The following is a 22,644-nucleotide window of genomic DNA, read 5'->3' on the forward strand; positions in this document are numbered from 1 at the left end:
ACAAAGTTCACCATCACCAATAGCCCATATCTAGTCAATGTTCTGAAATACAGATTGAGAAGCAAGTTTCTTTTGAAAATGGCTTAAAGTCTAAGTTTTGTTTGTTGAACATCAAACTTTATTATTCCATAAAACTAAGATTTAGATTAGAAAAAGTGAAATGAACACCAACCCTAATTTAAATTGCTTAAGTATTCAACTCTATAAAAGTAGGTTGGTGGTCTCTTTGCAATTAGGTTTTAGGCAGTTGGTATGAAAACTCAATATTCAGACTGTAACTGCAGAACCTAGTCCTATCCTATCTCTAACAATCTGGAACCAAAGTTTAAACCCTGGATACACTATGTAGCAAGTAACAGTGATGTTAATACACTGCTACACTCCAAAGACTTGGTCTGAGGACTGGGTGGGTTTTGTTTTGAACTTTATCATTCTGCAATGGTTTGTACACAACCTGGCTCTCTAAGTCTGGGGTCAGACACAAATAGTGCAACTGTCAGACACAAACATGTGCACTCTATCAAAACAGTATATCGTAGAGAATGGAAGCCGCCTATCTCACCCGCTCACATCAGGTGGGATGGAAGCTGAGTGATGGCATCGCTGGGCAGGGACAGGTGACAGAACAGGGCAAGATGCAGAGGTGAATTCACAAGATGCCCTGTGAATGATGCAAACTTGCTTGCATCATTGGCCATGCCCCAGGTCTCCAAGGTCACAGTGGTAGAATAAATGGCTGGAGCTACTGTTCCAATCAGTCATGAACTACAGTCAAAATCTTGCAAAGTACAGATTAACAATGAGGGCTGGGCAGCAAGTTCTCGGTCTGGGTGTCCCAGGTGTGGCAGCTCACCCAGAATGGTCTGAGTAAGCTGGGCAGCTCCAGGGGCAGGCCAGTGTCTCGAGTGTCCCTTTCTAGGTGGTCTTCATTTAGGAGGCAGGAAAGGTGGCTTTTTCAAGCTGAAATCAGACCAGTCGACAGACAGTCTTTGTCGGGTCTGTCTGGTGGAATCCAAGCAGAATCTTTTGAAATGCTCTACTTCCCTTTCCGTTTCATCCATATCTGCACTCTCTAGGTCGATATCCTTGGGCATAAAGACATCATAGAGCGGGTTGTTGTCTCCATCTCCTTTCCTGCTTTCTTTGCTTTTGCCGCTGGGCTGAGAAGTGTCTGCCAGCTCTAGCTGGCTGGGGCTGGTAGGCTCCCCAGGGCCTGGGGTTGCCTTCCCCTCCTTGACTTGGCTGAGCTGTTTCTTGCCCTTGTTTTCATTCCTAGCTTTTCTCTCCATTTTCCTCTGCTCTGCCAGCAAAACACGGTGAAGCACTTTAGTACTTGGTTGAGTCTGGGACCGGGATTTAGACTGGCCCTCTGAGGCTCTAGGGGACTCCGCAGACCTCCTCCTTGGATCGCCGCCAGCCTTCCCTGTCTGTTTGAGCTTCTTTTTGCCAGTCCCATCTTTGTGTTGCTTTGGCAGGAGGTGCTTGGAGTCTCCCTGAGCCCCAGACACTGCGTGGTCTTCACATCTGGAAGGGGAGTGAGATGAAGTTTCCAGTTCTTCGGTTTGCTCTAGGGAGCCACCATGCATGTGCGCCTTCTCCTCTAGCTTTCTCTGTTTATGTCTCTCCCGCTTGGCTCTGCGGGTGCTGCTCACAGGCTTGACCTCTGGGCCATTTATGAACTGCAGCAAGTCCTCCACTGTGCGATGATCAACCACATCCTGCTTTTCTGGGAGCTGACCTGTTTTCTTAGGTTGCTCTTCTTTTCTCTTGGCCAGCCGCAAACGAAGCTTTTCTCTCATTTCTTCATAACTTCTTCCTGTTGCTGTGGCTGGAGGCGGGTGGTGCCTGGAGGATCTGCCACAGTATTCGCAGTATTTGCCCTCCTCCTGGAGGTTGCAGGTACAGGAGCAGGAGCTGCTGCGGGAGCTGTGCTCGGAGCTGCTGCCATTGTTTGTGGCCTTTTCCCTGGGGTCCTGCCGCCAGCCATAGGCACCTTGGTTGGAGAGCTGCTCTTCGGAGTCAGGACTGAAAGCGGCCGGAATGGTCAGAAGTGGGCTATCATAGAGGTGGCCCTCGGGGTTCCCCCGGGCATCAGACCTCACATTGGTCACAATCTCGGTATTGTCATCATTGCAGGGCACCACTTCAATATCATCAGTATTCACCAGATAAATATCAGCGAATCTATCTGACAGTGAAGCCACATCACTGTCACTGCAAAAACTTGGTGTAGAGCCCTCATCTAGGCGGATAGGTCTGGATTGCTGCTGGGTTATAATTGGAGAGCTGGAATCTGACCCTGAGCTTGCCAATGACACACCAGTGAGGCGACTCTCAAAGAGACAGTCAGGAAGGGAACGCACTTGGCGTGGCAGCTGATGGCCATGCATGGTGCTGGGTCTGTGAGGCTCCTCAAGGCCACGTGTGAGAAACTGTGAGTGGTTGCAGTTGTAGATGGTACACCTTTCCGGGCCGAGGCAGTCAGGCATGTCCGGGGATGCTGATGGTGGCATGTGCCTCAAGGCTTCTGCCAAGTTCCCACTATATAGGTCTGCTCCTGTACTGCCTATGTGCTCACCAAGTAACTGCGTTTGTTTAAAACGCCTCAAGGTTCTTTTTATCTTACTTTTCAGTGTCATCTTCTCAAGGATGAAGGTGCTGACCCTCCTCTGGCACTGCACCCACTTTCTGGCTACTCTGTGCAGCTCTTCCTCCAAGCCCTGGTAGTGGAGCAGCAAGGTGCTATATGTGCCCTGGCTGCAGGTGTCATTTGTTGTGGCTCCCAGCCTGATTTGTGATATCAGTGCTGGCAAGTTGCTCTGAAGAGTATGATCCGAAAAAATCAGATTTTCAAACAGGTGTTTATTATGCAGTTCCCAAGTCACCTGGAAAAGACTCAAATGCTTAATTTCTAGAGTGATGAGGAAGGTGCTGATGGTGCGCGCGGCTTGGCAGAGGGCACCATACTCTTTGATAAGGCGAGAGATGAACTGCTGGGCCTGCAGGGGGCTCTCCAGGCAGTTTGGTGGTCCTGGCTGGGCCCACAGTGGCTGAAGGAGGCGGATCTTCATGTCCAGCACAAAATCTCGTGCTACATGATCCAACCGCTGGTACAGCTGTGAGGGGTCTAAATTGCAGAGCTTATCCACACGCTCTTTTACCCTGCTCAAGTTGGGCACCAGCGCGGTCCCTGCCTGGTGATATGTGAAGCGGACCACGAAGCGCACTTCTGACCAGTAGAGTCGTTGCTGCCGTGACTCTAGATACGTCTCTGGCGAGACCTGGCGCTCACAGCTAGCCTGGTGGGCACTCGCCGTGTCCAAGAGAGGTAGCTGGCCCCCCTCGGCCAGCATCCCGCCCTCTGCCTCTGCCAGGAACCCGCCGAGATGACCATGGCTGGGGAAGTCTACGCCCTGTGCTGCCTGGTCAAGGTCACTGGAAATGCCATAGTTCTGCAAAGCCCACTGGCAGGTTGGGCACATCCACTCAGTTTGGTGCGACACGCTGTCGCCCTCGGCAGCCAATTCACTCTGTACGACTGCACTGTCTTTCCGCTCGATTCTACAAAGGGCACAGAAAACGCCTACGGGGTAAGACAGAGTTCCTTGAGTCTCGCCCAAGCTGAAACGGGCTGCGCCGCCCGCATATACATCCTCAACGAAGGGCCCGCTTGCTGCTGCCGCAGCCGCGTCAGCAGCAACGGTCACCGTAATGGTGGTGTCCTGGGAGCCGCATGGCTCCGCCTCCGGGCGGTCTCTCCCGCTACTCTTTCGGCCGCGGTCCCCACCTCCACCGCCCCGCTTGTTCTTACGGCGTTTTGCCCCTCCCTTGGCGTGGGATGGGCTCATGGCTGTACCGTGTGACTGGCCGCGGTGGCAGTGGCAACGGCAGCAACGGCAGCAACGGCAGCAACGGCTGAGGGACCGCGCGGGGGCTAGTAGCGCACACCGAGCACGGCTGGCCGCTGAGAGAAGGGCAAGAAGGCTAAATAAAGTGGCTGACCTGACCGACAGTCGCGCGGAGTCACCTCCGGACAGGCGGGGAGGACCCGGTTGGCAGAAGTGGCCGGGAAACGGCTGGGCTGGAGGAACGGTGAGGTAAGTCCACCGGCGGCGGCTGCCACTCGTGAGATTGAGAGTCCAAAATGGCGGCACCGAAGGGGAACGTGGTCCCAGTTTACATCGCGGGACGGGGAAGGAGCTGCCCTGTGGGGGAATGAGCAGCCTGGAGAGAGAAGGAAGCGCCTTAAGGGGAAATGCACTGCTAGGTGGGGGAGGGGCGTGGTGTAGTTTTCCGTTATAATCTAGTCCAGTGCTTTGCGTTAGTTTGGGATGTACAGCAAAGTGGTTGCAAACTCATGTACTTTACAGAGTGGTTCCCCGTAATGCTTTAAGTACCCGCCTGGCCCCATACATAGTTATCATGATATTATTTACTATTTTTCTATGCTGTAACCTATAGCTCTGTGTCTCATCTTTAACTACCAGAAGGTTTCCCTAGAAACCTTTCCCTAGAAATAATACATCCCAGCAGCCCGAGACAGTGAAGTGTTTGTATTTCTACAGTAGTAGTTTCGTGGGATACACATCAGTGCTACAGGGCAAGTGTCTGATGAATTGTAAGAGCTGAAATTTGTTGGTTGAAGCTCTCTGGTAAACATTCATATTTAACAACTGAGTTCTTTGTCCTGGCTGGTGTGGCTCTATTGGTTGGAGGGTGTCCCATAATCCAAAGGTCGTGGGCATGAATCCCAGTCGGGGCACATACCTGGGGTGTAGGTTCTGTCCTGTTGGGGCATGCGTGAGAGGTGGCCGATGTTTCAATCTCACATCAGTGTTTCTTTCTCTCTCTCTCTCCCCTCGTTTCCCCTTTCTCTAAGGAGTAGTGAGCATCCTCTCCGTCAGGATAAAAAAGAAAAATAAAACAAAACCAAAAACAACTGAGTTATTCTTTTGACCATGACTGGCTATCTAATGACACCTGTTTTTCCCTAGTGTTGATGTCCTGATAAGCCTGCATTTTGCCTGCATCCTTTAAGAAAGCTGTTATAACAAGACATTATCCTGAAAAAGTGGACCAGGGAGATGACAGTGGCACCAACTTCCACATAGGCCACAATGAATAGGTAATAAGAAGACACACAGAACTCATGTGTGTCACAGATGTTCTAGGACAGAGACACATAATTTTCCTGGGAAAGCATTCAAAGTAATGTTATGCTGCAGTGCCTATCTACTCCACACTGGATGTCTCGTCTCATTTGTCTGGGTGGCTTGATGACTTAACAAGTTAATCATATGCTGTAGAAAATAAATGCTGGCACCACAGGGCAACAAAACACCCCTAGCCCAGTCACTTCCACTAGTAGATAAGGAAGACCAACATTCCATGGATGCCTTTGTCACAGGCAGTTGTTTAAAACTCCCTGTGCAGTCTTTTCACTGCCCTTGTGATCAAAAGACTTCTGCCAATGTATTGATCGCATATAAGAAGAAAAACACAATTCCATAAATCAAATGTTGCATTAGTTGCATTGCCTCACAGAGCAAGGCATGGTCACTGGGGTTGATGGAGAAGGGTTGCTCGAGATGAAGGCTTTTTCATTAGGATCAGAAACAAGGCAAGGATGTCCACTTTCACTGCTTTTATTCAACATACTATTGGAAGTCCTAGCCACAGCATTCAGACAAAAAAAGGAAGGGAGGGAGGGAGGGAGGAAGGGAGGGAGGGAGGGAGGAAGGAAGGAAGGAAGGAAGGAAGGAAGGAAGGAAGGAAGGAAGGAAGGAAGGAAGGAAGGAAGGAAGGAAGGAAAGGCATCCAAATTGGAATGGAAGTAAAAGTCATTATTTGCAGATGAAATGAAAAACAATTAGATTGACTAATAAATTAAAGTAGCAGGATACAAAATAAACATTCAGAAAACACTTATACCCTGACTGGTGTCTCAGTTGGGCATCGTCCTGTGAAGTGAAAGTTCTCCAGTTTAATTCCTGGTCAGGGTGCATGCATGGATTGTAGATTCAGTCTCCAATTGTGGCATGTATGAGAGGGAACAGATTGATCTTTTTCTTTTCTTTCTCCCTGCTTTCTCCCCTCTCTAGAAATATATAAAACCTTTAAAAATGAGACATTAGCTGTATTTTAATATACCAATAGTGAACTAATAAAAAAGAGAAATTAAGAAAACAAGCTCATTTAAAATTGCATCAGAAAGAATAAAATATCTAGGAATAAATTATCCAAAAAAGCCCTTTACTCAGAAAAACTACAAGAAATTGAAGAAATAAATTGAAGATACAAAAAAATTGAAGGATATACCGCTCATGGATAGCAGGAATAAACATTGTTAAAATGTCCATACTGTCCAAAGCAATCTCTAGATCCAATGAAATCCCTTTGAAAATACCAGTGCCATTTTTGACATAGTAATCCTAATGTTTCACTGAGAAGTAATTTTAAAAATTATAAAGGACCACAAAAGACTACAAATAACCAAAGCAATCTTTTATTAAAATTTTTTAATGATTTTATTCATTTTTAGAGAAAGGGGAAGGGAGGAAGAAAGAGGGAGAGAAACATCAATGTGTGGTTGCCTCTTGTGCACCCCCAGGAGAGAACCTGGCTGGCAACCCAGGCATGTGTCCTCACTGGGAATCAAACTGGGGATCATTTTGTTTGCAGTTGGACTCCCAACCCACTGAACCATAGCAGTCAGGGCTAGCCAGAGCAATCTTAAGAAAGAAAAAAATTGGAGGTATCACAATAGCTGATACCAAACTATACTATAAGAGTATAGTAATCAAAACACCATAGCAATGGGCCCTGGCTGATGTAGTTCAGTGGATTGAGTGCAGGCCTGTGAACCCAAGCATTACTGCTTTGATTCCCAGTCAGAGTACATGCCTGAGTTGCAGGCCATAACCCCAATATGGGGTGTACTAGAGGCAACCACACATTGATGTTTTTTACTCCCTCTCTCCTTCCCTTCTCCATCTCTCTAAAAAAATACATAAAATCTTAAAAAAAAAAAAACACCATAGTATTGGCACGAAAAGCAGGAAATTATAACAATGGAACAGAATAGAGAATCCAGAAATAAATACATGTCTACCTGGTTAATCTGTGACAAAGGAGGCAAGAATATGCAATGCATTAATTCAATAAGTAGTGTTGGGAAAACTGGACAGACATGCAAAACTGAAACTGGATCACTTTTACTGTGTATACAAAATAAATTCACCATATACTAAACATTTAAATGTAAAACATGAAAAATAAATCTAGAAGAAACCAGTAAAATCTGCTTATATTTGTTTGTTATTTAGATCTCTTTATTTGGGCAAGGGGAACAAAAAGAAAAAATAAACAGTGGGACTACATCAAACTAATTTTTGTCCAGGAAAAAGACCATTAACAGACCCTGGCCGGGTAGCTCAGTTCAAGTGTCATCCCAATACACCAAAGCTGCTTGTTAGGTCCCTGGTGAGGACACATAATGAATAAGCAATGAATGCATAAATAAGTGGAATAACACATCGAACTCTATCTTGTTCTCTTGCTCTCTCTCCATCTCAAATATTTTGATTTGAAAAATAAAAGAATCCATCAACAACTAGAAGACAAGTGTGTAACGAGAAGAAAACATGGGACTACGTGAAACTAAAGTTTCTGCATGGTAAAGTTAACCTACAACAAAATGAAAAGACAACCCACTGAATGGGAAAACATTTGCCAATGATGCATCTGGTAAGGGATTAATATCCATAATTTATAAAGAACTTTCAAAACTCACACAAAAAACCCAAACAATCCTAGTTAAAAATGGGCAAAGAAGCTGAAGAGAAACTTCTCCAAAGGGGACATACAGATGGCTAGCTAATGGACATGTGGAAAGATACTCAATGTCACTAATCATCAGTGAAATGCAAATTGAAACCACAATGAATTACTAACTCACTTGTCACAATGGCTATCTTCAATAAACAAGTGTTGCCAAGGATATGGAGAACAGGGAACCTTTGTACTCTGTTGTTAGTAATGGCGGACTGGTGTAGCCACTGTGGAAAGCAGTATGGAGTTTCCTCCAAAAATTAAAAATGGAACTTTCTATGACCCAGAAGTTATACTACTGGGGATATATCCAAAAAAACATGAAATGGCAATTCCAAAGAATAGATGGACCCTATGTTCATTGGAGTGTTATTTACAATATCCAAGATTTGGAAGTGGCCCAAGTGCCCATCAGTGGATGAGTAGATAAAAAAGCTGTGCTACATTTACACGGTGGAATACTACTCCATCAATAAGGAAATCTTTTATGACAGCATGGATAGAACTGGAGAACATTATGCCAAATGAAATATGCCAGTCAGAGAAAGACAAGTAACATGAGTTCTCTAATATGTAGAATCAAATAAACAAAATTGACTAATAAAATATTAATGGACTCAGAGAACAGGCTGACAATAGTCAGGGGTAAGGGAGGTTTCCAGGACTGGGTGGGAAATATAAATCAAAATCAACTCAGACACAGACAACAGCATGAGGATTACCAGACAAGAATGGGGTTGGGGTGAGGTGGAAGAGGGTATAGCAGGAATAAATGTTGACAAAAGGAAAATTGACTTGGTGTGGTGGTAACACAAGATAATGTAGGTATGATACATTTTTAAATTGCGCACCTGACTTGGCTGGTGATGCACAGTGGATTGAGTTCTAGCCTGCAAAGTCAAATGTCACTGGTTCAATTCCTAATCGGCACGTGCATAGGTTGTGGGACAGGTCCCCAGCTGGGGGCATGTGAGAGCCAACTATTTGATGTATCTCTCACACATTGATGTTTTCTCCCTCTATCTCCCTCCCTTACTTCCTAAAAGTAAATACAATCTTTAATAAATAAAATTGTACACATGAATCCTGTATAGGATTCATTATGTAGGATTAACCAATGTCACCTCAATAAATTCAACTTAAATAAACTAAAACAACTTACTAAATGGAAGAAGATATTTGCCAATGATACATGTGATAAGGGCTTAATCTTCAAAATATGTAAGAAATTCATGGAGCTTAATGCACACATAAAAAAATCTAAATTAAAAATGAGTATAGAAGCCCTGGCTGGTTTAGCTCAGTGAATTGAGCACGGGCCTGCGAACCACATGATCGCAGTTCAATTCCCAGTCAGGGCACATGCCTGGGTTGCAGGCCGGTTCCCTGCAGGCCAGTTCCCAGCAGGGGATGCACGAAAGGCAACCATACATTGAAAAAAAATGAGTATAGAACCTGAATTTAAAAAGGACGTACAGATTGCCAATAGACATGAAAAGATGCTCAGCAACATTAATCATGAAAGAAATGCAAAATAAAAGCACAATGAGATGTCACCTTATACCTACCTGACAGAATGGCTATCATGAAAAAATCAGCAAATGATACATTGCAGTGTTCGGATTATAAATTGGTGTAACCACTGTGGAAAACAATATAGAATTTCCTCAAAAAATTAAAAATAGAACTGTATGACCCACCAATTGTACTTCTGGTTATATATCCAAAGAATCCAAAATAGTAATTTAAAAAGACTTGTGGAAGCAACCTAAGTGTTTACTAAGTGTTAATGGATAAAGACATTGTAGGTATATACAATGGAATATTAGTGACTCATAAAAAATGAACTCTCACTATTTATAACATGGGTGGTCATAGAGGATATTATGCTAAATGAAATGTCAAGAGAGAAATACAATATGATTTCTTATAAGTAGAATCTAAAAATAAGGAAAACAAACATTCATAGATACCGAGAAAATACTGATAGTTGCTAGATGAAAGGTGATTAGGGATATGTTAAAAAGGGGATGGAATTAAAATGTACAAAATGTCACATATAAAAAGTTATGAGGATATAATGTAAAGCATAGGGTTTATAGTGTAATATTGTAATAACCATGTGCATGAGTGCTAGACTTATCAGAGTGGTCATTTTGTAAGTTATATAAATGTGTAATCACTATGTTGTACATCTGAAATTAATCTATCCCAACTTTAATTGATTAAATTTTTTTTAATCTTAAAAAAGAAAGTATGTCAAATAGTGAAACTTGTAGAGGCAGAAAATAAAATAGTTTTTGCCAGGGGATGGGACATAGGCGATGGAGTGTTGCTATTAGATTTCACTTAGGCAAGATGAATACATTTTAGACATCTGCTATATAGTATCATACCTAATGTTAACAATATTATATACTGAAATTTGTTAAAAGGGCATATCTGATTAAATATTTGAAACAGACATTCTGACAAATGTTATAACATGGGTGAACCTTGAGAACATTAAGGGAATCACAATAAGCCAGTCATAAAAAGAAATGCTCATATCATTCTACTGAGATAAATTCATCAATGTAAGAAGTAGAATGGTCATTGTAAGGGATTGAGGGAAGAGTAAATAGGGAATTGTTTAATGAGTATTAGGTTTAAGTTTTGCAAAATGAAGACTTCTGGAGATCCGTTGCACTATAACATGAATATAGTTAACACTACTGAAATGTACACTAAAAATAATTAAGGTGCTCTGACCTGTGTACCTCAAGTGGTTGAGCATCATTCTGTGGGGCAAAAGGCCACCAGGTCTATTCCCGGTTGGGCACATACCTGGACTGCAGTTTTAGTCCCTAATTGGGACATGTGCAGGAGGCAACTGATTGATGTTTCTCACATTAATGTTTCTCTCCCTCACTTTGTCTCTCCCTTCTCTTCTCTCTAACATAAATAAATAAAATATCTTAAAATGGTTAAGGTGATAAATTTTATGTTTTGTGTATTTTGCTGAAATTAAAAACTAAAAATGTTTTTTTTAATTACTGAGTTTCCACCATGACCTGAGAAACACATCAGTTATCTTAATATAAGATAAAAAGATATCATTCTTTCCCTAAAGGAGGTTTCAGGAGTAAACAGACAAAGAAGGAATATTAATTTTGTATGCATGTGGAAAGTTTAAAGAAGAAAGAACACCTACATGTATGTTGAGTATTCACTGAGCACAAATAAGACTGAAGAATAACCAAGAAATACTGCAATATTTGAGATTTTTAAAAATACTAGCTGTGTGACCATAAGCAAATTTCTTAACTTCTCTGTGTCTCAATGTCCTCATCAATAAACATGGGAATGACTTATATCAGAGAGTAATTGTAAGGATTAAATAATACATGTAATGTTGTAAGTACAATTTCTGGCACACAGTATCAGTAAGTTATATGTTACCACTGTTAGTACTGTTCCATTATTTTTCTAATTTTATTTTTAGTGTTAACTTTTCCTCTTATATTTTAAATTTCGTTGTCTTCAACTTTACTTTTACTTTGGTATTTACTACTTTCTCACCCACCCCACTCCTTCTATCAATTCTGTCATCATTTTTCCCGTGATCAATACAAAATAATTGTTACTATTCTTATTGTTATCTGTGTCATTATGGGCCTGTCATACACGACCACTTCATTTGGAGGTTTAGATTCACAGACAATAAAAACCCCAAGTCAAAGGTGAATAGCTCAGCACTTTATTAAGCAAAAGCAAAGGGAAAGCAAGAATTAAGAGCACACATCACCAGATGGGAGTTCAGCAACACCTGAACATAGATATTGGGGAACCCTGGAGACAGCATTCAGGGTCCGACTGGGAAAGTTCCAAGCGAGGCGTCCTTCTCTGGGGTGAGATTTCAGAGTCTCACTTTGGGAGCTGTGCTTACATATGTTTTAGACAAAAAGGGCTATGCACCAAGGGTCCCTCTGGGAGAAGGGCCAGTTCTTCCCGAAGGAACAGTTAAATACTAGAAGTACTAATCTCCCAGGGAAAAGGGCCAGTTTTCCCTGGAAGAGATCACACCTATATTTCATTCTTTCAGTAAAGGTCATGGCTCAAGCATAAACGGGGAAGATTCTCAATATCCCTTTAACCTGTACTATCTTGCAAACTGTTCTTCAGATTATAGTTGGAATTGAAAGAGAAATTTGGATCATGTGACTTTAAGAATCTTTAAAGTTGGGGGTAAAGGGGAGAAAACTGTACTCAAACAACAATTAAAATATTTTAAAAAACCTTTAAAGCTTCCTTTGCTCACAAAATAACACCTAAACCCCTTAGCCTGCTGTTCTGAGCTCTCCTCAGTTGATCCCCAGGGACCCTTTTAATTTTCTTATGTTGCTATACGGATGCTCTCCTTTATCCAGCTATTAAGGAATGCTGTCCACTTCCCAAATAGCTAATGAATTGTCACCATTTTGTGCCTTTATATACAACATTTCTTTTGGTTGAAAGAAATGAAAATGATATACCTTTTTTGCCAGGTGAGGTAAACCTCATTAAATTACTTCCTTTCTATCCCAGTTCAAATATTACCTCCTGTGTTCATTGTCTAGTTGCAATTTGTATATTAGTATTATAGCTTATTCCCCTTAGTATTAACTTCCCTTTTCCAAAGAATAAAATCTCAACTCCCAATCTTGGCTTTCTGAACCAGCTGATTCCTTCTAAGTCCATTTCTAACTGTTCTCTTATAAGGATCACGGACTCCAACAAACTGCACAGTTTCTTCAATTCTCCTATATAAAGCCATACCATGACCCCTCAGTGAGGATTCCCCCAAACCCCAGATCCTTGAAATATACATGATGTAAAATTCTGTGATAACCTTCTGTTGGTACTCCTCACTACTTGAACTCTGAGTATTAGCATTTGACTTGTGTTAACCTGCCAATTAAATTGTTTCTCAAATACAAAGAGAGTAAAGTTTCTTTGTATTCCCAACCCTGGGCATTGCCCCTGACAGAACATGGGTTTTTTTAGATTTTATTTATTTTTAGAGAGTGGAAGGGAGAGAGGAAGACATCAATGTGTGGTTGTCTCTCACATGCCCCCCACTGAGGACCTGGCCCACAAACCAGGCAAGTGTCCTGACTGGGAATCAAACCAGTAACACTCCAGAGCCAGTCCAGGACCTTGACAACAACAAAACCCCAACACTGGTCATGCACTTTCAATGAGTGAATTGTGTGGTATATTAAGTATATCTCAAGAAAGCTGTTTAGCCCTGGCTGGTTGTAGCTCAGTGGATTGAGCACGGGCCCGGGAACCAGACAATCACGGTTCGATTCCCAGTCAGGGCACATACTGGGGTTGCAGGCCGGTTCCCTGCAGGCCAGTTCCCAGCAGGGGATGCATGAAAGGCAACCATACATTGATGTATCTCTCCCTCTCTCCTTCCCTTCCCCTCTAAAGATAAATAAATAAAATATTTTAAAAAAAGAAAGCTGTTTAAAAAGAAAGAATAGATTATTTTTCAGGCTTAGTAACTGCTATCACTAAAAACAAATGAAAAATTCTTATGCATTCTGTACCGTTTCAACCAACTGGCTATATATGTTCCATTTTCCTCTGTAGGTGAAATAAAATCTGACTTTTTTATTCATTTAGTCTCTTGAATCTTTTTTTTAAGAGAGAGAGGAAGGGAGGGAGAAAGAGAGAGAAACATTGATTAGCTATCTCCTACATGCTCCCTACTGGGGACCTGGCCCACAACCCAGGCATATGCCGTGACTGGGAATTGAACAAGCAACCTTTCAGCTTGCAGGCCGGTGTTCAACCCCTGGAACCACACTAGCCAGGGCTGTGTCAGTTTCATTATTCCACTTGCCAAGAAATCTTCCAAGCTTCTTACTCTTGTCTCACTACTATGACGATTTGGCTGGTCAGCAATTATTGTATTTTCTTGGTAAATGTCTTAGCTTTCCAAAGTTAGAGGTAGAGAAGAGCTATCCATCCTCTACCCCATTATCTTTCTCAGAGTAAGAGGTCACTATTTTAAAATAAAATAGATCGATTTGTGTTAAAACCTACATTAATGAACAACCAGATATAAAACCAGTTGCATAATGAATCTTTGTAGGTCATAGGAGTGTCACCCTCTCCACTCCATCATCCCAACAATAACATGTCTGAGGCGGTAATGCTATGCCCATGGTTGTACTGGCCAATGTGATTCTTGTATCAGAGGTCTGTGTTCCTTTAAAACGCAGGGGTTGAGGGAAGGAAAGGCCGACCTCACAGCTGTAACAGAAGTACTTTAGAGTGACTCATTTTAGAAATTAAATCTCATTCACAATTTAGGTGACTTAGTGGTTATGTGGCAGACCCCTTAAGACTAACATTATATAACTTACCTTGATATTAAAGCTAGGAAGGCACAATGCTAATAATAATCTATCTTTTAAAGTACCTGCTATGGGTCAGGTACAATCTTAATCTGGGTTTCCACTAAAAGAGGCATGAAGTAAGAATTTGGGCAGTTATTCCAGGAAGCAGGAGTGCAGTAGTGAGTGGAAACAATGAGACAGGAAAATAAAATAGAATAATGGGGAGCATTATGAGGTACCATGTAGCAAAGCAGTTCCCAAAATAGTAGGCCTCAGGGTCTCCTCTACACTTAAAACTTGGGAGCACCCAGCAGGTTTTGTTTTTGTGGGTTATGTCCACCCAGGAGGTACTGGAAATGAGTCTTAAATGGTGAGCAGGGCTTGTAATAGAAAACTCTTAGTAGCGACATTACTAGATGGGGATAAAATGCACAAAGTCATATCAGAGTATGATCTACTCAGGAGGCACCAGTAGGAATAAAAACAACGTTTGCAATTGTGTAAAAGGTAAGAAATACCCTAAATGTGCACAAATGAGAAATTGGTTAAACAACAATAGTACCCTCATGTTGGTAATAATATGCAATCATTAAAAGCAAAATGCTAGATCAGCAGTTTTTAAATGCTTTGGCCTTAGGACCCCTTTGCATTTTTAGTAATTCTTAAAGACTGTAAAGGGTCTGAAGAGTTTTTGTTTAAAGAGTTTATGTCAATTGTTATTTACCACATTAGAAATAAAACTGAAAAAATTTTAATGTGATTATTCATTAGTTCACTTAAATGTAACAATAATGATACATGTTAACAATAATTCATTTTATGTTGCAAAAACTTTTTTCAAAATGAAGTATAACAGCATAAAAGTCATCATTTTACATTTTTCTAAACCTATTTCCTGTCTAACACAGTAGACACAATGGATTCTCAACACTGCTCTGGCATTCAATCTATAACAATACGCTGTTTTGGTTGAAGCATATGAAGAAATTCAGCCACACGCAAATATCTAGTTGGAAAAGGAAGCAGTGTTTTAATTGCCTTTCTAAATAATTTTGGATATTTTTAAAAGATTTTATTTATTTTTAGAGAGAGGGGGAAAGAGAGGAAGAGAAACATTGATGTATGTGAGACATATAGATTGGTTGCCTCTCCCATGCCTCCAACCAGGAACCTGGCCCACAACTCAGACCTGTGCCCTGAACGAGGATCAAACCAGCGACCTTTCAGTTTGAGGGATGATGCCCAACCCATTGATCCACACCAGTCAGAGCTGTATATTTGTGATATTATAACAAAATTCAACAAGTAACAATTTCTTAAAGATAATAGCAGTGTGAAAAAAGATAATTTCAATGTAAAATCTAAAACCTTGTCAATGAACATTTGGCATGTTGAATGGATTTTTGCACAGATGGCTTTGTAATGTCTGCATGGCCATGTGAAGACCACTATTCAGAATTTTTTAATATCATTGGCTGTCTCATCAGAAAAGGCTTTAAGCATTGGGAACTTATAGAACTCATGCTTATGAATATAAAATTTCCAAAAGACTAATTTTCATTTGAATTATCAAATATTATTATTGGCAACACCTGCTGTCATTTGTGTTTCTTGAAGTAGCAGTCTCATTTCATTTGTTTTTGAAGAAATATCTGAAAATAATCAAACCTGAATATCCGCAGTTTGTTTTTTCTTTTATTCCTTCAGGTAAAAAAATGGTGTTCCAGGAAACACAGTTGCTAGGTCTGTTCCATTACTCCAATAATTGCACAAATGTTTCTCCTCGAGAGAGCAATCTGACTTCATATGTGCTTTCACAAGTGCTTCATGTGCACTTCCTATTTTGTCACCTAGCAAATTCAAAACACATGTTCTCAATGGTGGATAATTAATTAAATTAATACTCTTTTCTGTTTAATAAAGAACTTTCTCAAATGAAACTAGTTTTTTCTTGATTTGTGCCTAGGCACCAGCAGTTTACCCACTGTTGAGTTTTCACCACCTGTATAAACATCAACACGGAGAGGGGGGAGTTTTTATCTCACAAACACCCTGGAAGTTTCGTGGGGAACCCTAGGTGTCTGTGGACCACACGTGGAGACCACTAAAGGATCTATTCCAAAACTGCCCTTCCAAAATATGGGAAGATAGAGCCTTTGTCCTTATACTTGAAACCCCATTGTTTTAAAAGCTGTCCTCATGATTATTCATATTCATGTAAATATACATGTATTTTACAATCTTCCCTGCTGCAATGGCTCAGGTGCGTTGAGAACCAACTTTTAAATCAAGGCTAGGTATGCAAAAGGATTATTTCGGGGAGGGAGCAGGAGGTAAGGAGGGCCTTCAAATCGTGATTCATGTCTCACACCTCTAGAAGGAGAAAGGGAAGCAAGGAGACTTGGGGGGGTGTCAAAAGGGTTGAAAGAGGCTTAGATTATAGGCCAAGGTTGATTTGGCCAGGTCAATGGGGAGAGCTCAATCCAAAGTCTCTTATTGTAGGAGTTCTGTGCCACTTCATAATGGGCCTGCCTTAGTACCTCTACCATGCTCAGTCATTGGCTGGGTAAAGCCCATAGGCAGTAAGACCTTGACAGTAGTGGTGGGTCCAGAAGGTCAATGGCTGGAGCCATCACTCTATCATGCTCCCTGAAAAACTGCCCTTCCAAAATATGGGAAGATAGAGCCTTTGTCCGTATACTTCAAACCCCATTGTTTTAAAAGCTGTCCTTATGATTATTCATGTTCATGTAAATATACATGTATATTTACAATCTTCCCTGCTGCAATGGCTCTCCTTGAAGGCCCTCCTTGCCTCCTGCATGAAAAAAGTGTTCATGAGAGCACTTTTTTATGACCCCCATGGTTCACCCTTTGCACCAAACACATCCATTACTCTAAGCAGGTTTGGAGAGTAGAGTCAAAAAACCTGACAAGCTTAGGGGAGGCCTGCATGATGGTCTTAAAAAGTTAGACACTTAAAGTAACCACATACAATGGTCTGAAATTAAAACTTCCTTAACTAGTCCTGAAACTGGAAAAGACCAGCATTCATGCTGCCTGTCACATACCAAACCCAGTAAGTAGAGACAGGTATTGAATCTTTATGGGCACTTTATTCGGATGGCTGGTGACTTGAGAAGATGGTGAGTTCATACCCTAAAAGACCATCTTACATTTCCTTCCAAGCCAGCCTTTTTATAATACAGAACAAAGTGTAGTGAGGGGTTTTGAAATTCAGGGAAAATTAGATTAAAAAACGGCAGTATTCTTGCCCTCAGCAGTTAGCTGTTCCCAGGGACGGGTAGTCCTCTGTCTCTCCCTGGAAAACAATCGCCCAGATGCCTCCACTTGCCCCCAGGCGGTGGTCTTCAGTGGTGCCCCAGGAGGTCGGCTGTCTCTCTCAGGAGTAGTGGGCCTTATCTGCAGTTCCCGAAACAATAGCTTTCACATACACATTACCTACTAGGCTTATAACTATTTAAACTAGTTTCCCAACTCTTGAGCACCCTGTCGTTCCTGGCAGGCAGTCATGTCCTAGTCTGGTTTCTTCCTTCAAAGGTCAATCTTTACCCTAACCAAGCCTGTCTATTGTCTTTTTAAACCTACAATAACATACTTTTGCACATACAATAACAGACTAATGTTCTCGTCCAGACCCCTCAGGGCACAGTATCCCACCAGAATACAAGATCACGAACCCCTCGTTGTCAACTTGCTGCCCAAATACCATCTCCTCATGCCGTAAATGTTAATCGTTAACTATTCTATACTCGCCAATGTAAAATAAGAATTTATCTCTTTATTTTACTCTTTATCTGATCCCAGAGATTTCCCCGCTTTGCTTTCTCTGGCCTCCCTACTCTACCACCAATGAATTTCAGGTAACCCTCCTTACAGCCCCTCCTTTGATTGTAATCCGTAGAAAAAAACTGCAAAACTGCCAGTCTCCAGAGCATTTTTGATGGGGAACTCAAAACCTGGAAAATTTTAGTTTAAGGTAATAGTTAATAAGCCTAGAGATTAATCCATGTAAAAAGCTATTGTTCAGAAACTGGAGGTGTGGCCCACCCTAACTTCAGGAGACCACGAGTGATTGAGCTCCAGAAGAGACCATAAGCAATGGAGGTGGTATCTGAGCCATTGTGTTCCAGGGAGAGACAGTCCATGCTCAGGACGCAGGACACAGGACACAGATAAAGAAAATCACCAGCCAACGGATTAAAGGATGTTTAGGGAAATTGTCAGACTGCAGGTTTTATCTAATTAACCCCTTTCCTGAATTCCGAACCCCTTACCCACATTTTTATTCTCATTTTAAAAAGGGTCAGTTTAGCCCTGGCTGGTGTGGCTCAGTGGATTGAGCGCGGGCCTGCGAACCAGACAATCGCGGTTCGATTCCCAGTCAGGGCACATTCCTGGGTTGCAGGCCAGTTCCCTGCAGGCCAATTCCCAGCAGGGGACTCATGAAAGGCAACCATACATTGATGTTTCTCTCACTTTCTCCTTCCCTTCCCCTCTAAAGATAAATAAATAAAATTAAAAAAAAAGAAAAAAGCTTAACTTACACAAAACACTTAAAAAATAATAAAAAATAAAAAGGGTCGGTTTAAAATGGAATTTAAGACAGTCTGTTAGGGTACAAACCCACCATCCTCTCAGATCATGGGCCATCTGAATAAAGCACCTGTAAAGATTCAATCCCTGTCTCTGCTTATTGGGTCTGGCAGGTGACAGGCTTTTCTGGTTTCATTTTCGCAATCCATTGAGATTTTTGCTTCCCAGTAATTGTCATCAGTTTGACTTAAATAAACTCATAAAAATTCTCTACAGGCTTGGACCTTTCTTACATTGACAGGAACATTCCCCATGGTCCACGCGTATCTGTCTTCCCAAGAGGATACTTAGAAGCAAGAGTTTGGTGAACAGGCTACAATCACTGTTACTATAGTTAATCTTGGGGCTGCAACTGGTATGCATTTGCTCCCTCTCTTCTCCACTATTCATTCTAGATTCCTTTCACCCTGGGCTATCTTTGTGGTAGAAAAGTTGAGATCTCACAGCTTCAAAGAAATCCAAGGTGGAATGAGAATATATGGATCAAGACACCTTATTGGCTACATCCATCATGACAGTAGTGCGTATTTTAGGGGAGAAAATTTTTTTTTTTTTAGAAAAAATTTTTTTGGCTGACATACCTTCTGTAGTAAAAAATTACCAGAAGAAAAACAGAAAGAAATGTAGTGATACAGGTACCTCCTATATGCATAGAGACCCAGGAAAACAGTAACTCCCCTAAATGGCCAATGCTACCACCTTAAATTACCATCTTCAGTGAAACACAAAAGAAGATGATGGGGTGGGGAAGTCAGTTTTAGAAGGTTACCAGCTCAGCTCAGTTGGGTATGATTGTTACGCAGATTTAAGTCCTTGCCTTCCTCACTCATAACTGTTGCTAGAGATTTAGTCATCTTCCTCTTCCCAATACTGACCGGGGAGACATCTTTACAAATGGAGATTTCCCTTATAAATGTACATGTCTCACAAAAGGGTAACTTCTCTGTTTTCAGAGCTCTTCCTGTGTCTGCTATTGCTTTTTAAAAAAGATTTTATTTATTTTTCTTTAGAGGGGAAGGGAAGGAGAGAGCGAGAGAAACATCAATGTATGGTTGCCTTTCATGCATCCCCTGCTGGGAACTGGCCTGCAACCCAGGCATGTGCCCTGACTGGGACTTGAACTGCAATCCTCTGGTTCACAGGCCCGTGCTCAGTCCACTGAGCTACACCAACCAGGGCCCTGTGTCTGTTGTTTCTTAAAATAATCAACCTGAAGTAACCCTTAGGAAGATAGGAAAACCTCTTTTCCCTCTTAGTTCTTCTGGCTGGTCATAGGTGTCAAATGACATACAGCAGATTAAGAGGAGAAAAGTCAACTTTTAATACCCATACAGAAGGAATTGACATAAGCATGATAAATCCTAAGAGAGTAGTAAGGCAAAATAAGGTATATTTGTCATTTAGACCTAAGAAAGGGGAAGTAAGGCAATTTGCAGGGGGATGGAATCAATCAATGTTTAGTAAATAAATGTATATTGGGCCATCTTGAAACAATGGGACACAGAGAGGATTTCAGTTAGGTCTAATGAGCCTCACTAGGTTCCTCCCTGTCTTATCACACTTGCTTCATAATAAAATAGTCATCTATGATGACTGCTCCCCTCCCTGGAGCAAGTCCTCTGTCTAAATTCCTTCAGGCAGTGAAGGGGAGGCTGAAAGGTCCTTCCTGAGGCCCTGTTTTCAGCTCAAAATAATCTGCGTGCCAGAGTGGCACATGTTGAGGCAATTAGTTCTGAACCCCTAAAGTATAAAAGGTCTGTCCAGAAGGTATCCAGCCATGTAATATGAAAAATAGATACATTTATTGAAGAAGATACAAGAAACAATGTACATAAGACAATGATGCCTCAGTCCCCTTCAAAGTAGGCACCCTGGGACCTCACACAGTTCTCCCAATGGCCATCAGCTGCCCTGTCATATTTTCCTGAATCTCTCAAGGGTCTGACATCTCTTCCCTTTCAAAGGTGATTTTAGTCTGGGGAGAAGCCAGAAGTCTCAGGGCTCCAAATCTGGGCTGTAGCAGGGCTGAATCACTTGGGTGATTTGATGTTTTGCAAAAAAAACTCTGCATGACACCTGGTGCATAAGTGGGCACATGGTTGTGATGAAGCTGCCAGTCACCAGTTGCCCATACCTGTGAGCTTCAAAATCATCTGAATAGTTTTTGTGGAGGAATGTTCAAGCTTCACACAAAATTTGATGCAGATTCATTGCTGTACTCACTTAGTTATTTTGAATAGGATGGCCACACAGTACACATGTTCACTCAATGGTGTGTATTGCCCCCACTGACTAGTACAGTGAAGTCATCATTGCTCATGCACGCATTCCAGTCAACTTTCCTTGGCTCCCAGGTTATGATGATGTTGCACAAACCGTTCTCATTATATTAACAATGGCTGGACTTTTTCTAGACTGACCTCATATATATAGAATTTTCACTAGTGTGGTAGGATAATGTTATGCTTATTATACAAATAAAGATAGCAAAGCTCAGTGAGGTAAATTTTCTTGTTCAAATGAATATAGCTGGTAATTGGTACAGTTGTTACTTGACCACCATTTTTTAAAATGTTTGAGTCACTCTAGTTTAGTAAAAAGAGACCTCCTTGGGCAACCTGATACTTGGTTCCTCTACAAATCACTCTGCATGGTCTCTCCATATAGATAATATAGAAGAAGGAACAGGTGTAGTCACAGAGCAGTTAAAACCTCTGGAGGTGGTTCTTGCTCTCCTGATACCATGGTATTGTGAGGCATGTCTATATACTTTGATAGTATTAGAGCTGGTATCTTCCACTAGATAATTCCATAGACATGGTATTTTATTAAGCTGTAACCTTTCCTTTATAAAGAAATATGAAAACCTACAGCTAAAGCCTCATTAATAACAGTTGTTAGCTGACATTTGATATATGCTTAATGGTTCCTGCTGCTTCCTGAGAAGTAAATAGAATCCTAGACCACGTAATTTTCTTCTCTGCCTATAATCGGGCCTCATCTATGGCTTCTCAACTCAAGGCTATTTAGCTCTTAACTACTTTCTTTGGTCTTCCTTTCTGTACCTTTATTTTATAAAAGCATCATTGCCTCTTTTAAAAATTTGCTCTTCAGAAGTACGCCATCCTTCTAACTCCGGGGAGAAAATAGAACTGAATCACATTTTTAATAAAAGATTAAGAATATCACCTTATCCATCATCTCCACCCTCTACCCCCACCTTTGCTTTACAGCTCAGGAAATCCAGACCAAGCCAAAAAAAAATGAGAGATTTTTGACTCTACTCTCAAAAAGCTTCCAGGTAGACAAAAGAAAGATATAATTTTGGATACACAAGGAAGTGTTATCTGACACGTGAGAGCTAAAGGAGACCTCGGGGCAGTAACAAATGATGACAGCATTTGCAGAATTAGTGCAAATTTCCTTCTACTTTGATTTGACTTTAACAAGTCAAAAAATTGTAAGTAATCCTATCTCTTGGGACTGCAGCTATCTCTAGGGGATTCTGACTTCAATTCCTTTGGTTATATACTGGGAAGTGGGATTGCCGGATCATACGGTAGTTCTATTTTTTGAGGAACGTTCATACTGTCCTCTATAGTGGCTGTGCCTATTCCTGCACATACATCTTCTACCCAGGGCTGAAGCTGGGGGTAGCAGGAGGTGAGGAACTATGGTCTTGGAAAATTGGGACTGTAGCAGATGTATAAAAAATTAAATATTAAAACAAAACTCTTTAGGTTCTTAGAGTTATATATGTGACATCTTTAATTAACTTTGCCTAACTTTCCACTGAAGGGACCAAAATTCTGCCACCACCCTGAAG

The 22,644-nt window shown here is 41.5% G+C and overlaps 1 protein-coding gene and 1 pseudogene across 1 annotated transcript; both read right to left on the bottom strand.

Moving 5' to 3' along the window:
* Positions 1-926: 926 nt before the first annotated feature.
* On the bottom strand, positions 927-3,848 carry LOC119055572 (uncharacterized). The gene has a single exon (XM_037153815.2). It carries the CDS (start codon positions 3,846-3,848, stop codon positions 927-929), a length of 2,922 nt encoding a protein of 973 aa, XP_037009710.2.
* An 86-nt stretch (positions 3,849-3,934) lies between these two features.
* LOC119055584 (neuronal membrane glycoprotein M6-b-like) overlaps positions 3,935-22,644 on the bottom strand; it is a 122,836-nt pseudogene continuing 104,126 nt past the window's right edge.

This window comes from Artibeus jamaicensis, unplaced genomic scaffold (assembly GCF_021234435.1).
Source record: "Artibeus jamaicensis isolate MK-2021 breed Jamaican fruit bat unplaced genomic scaffold, CSHL_Jam_final contig_240, whole genome shotgun sequence".
Lineage (NCBI taxonomy): Eukaryota > Metazoa > Chordata > Mammalia > Chiroptera > Phyllostomidae > Artibeus > Artibeus jamaicensis.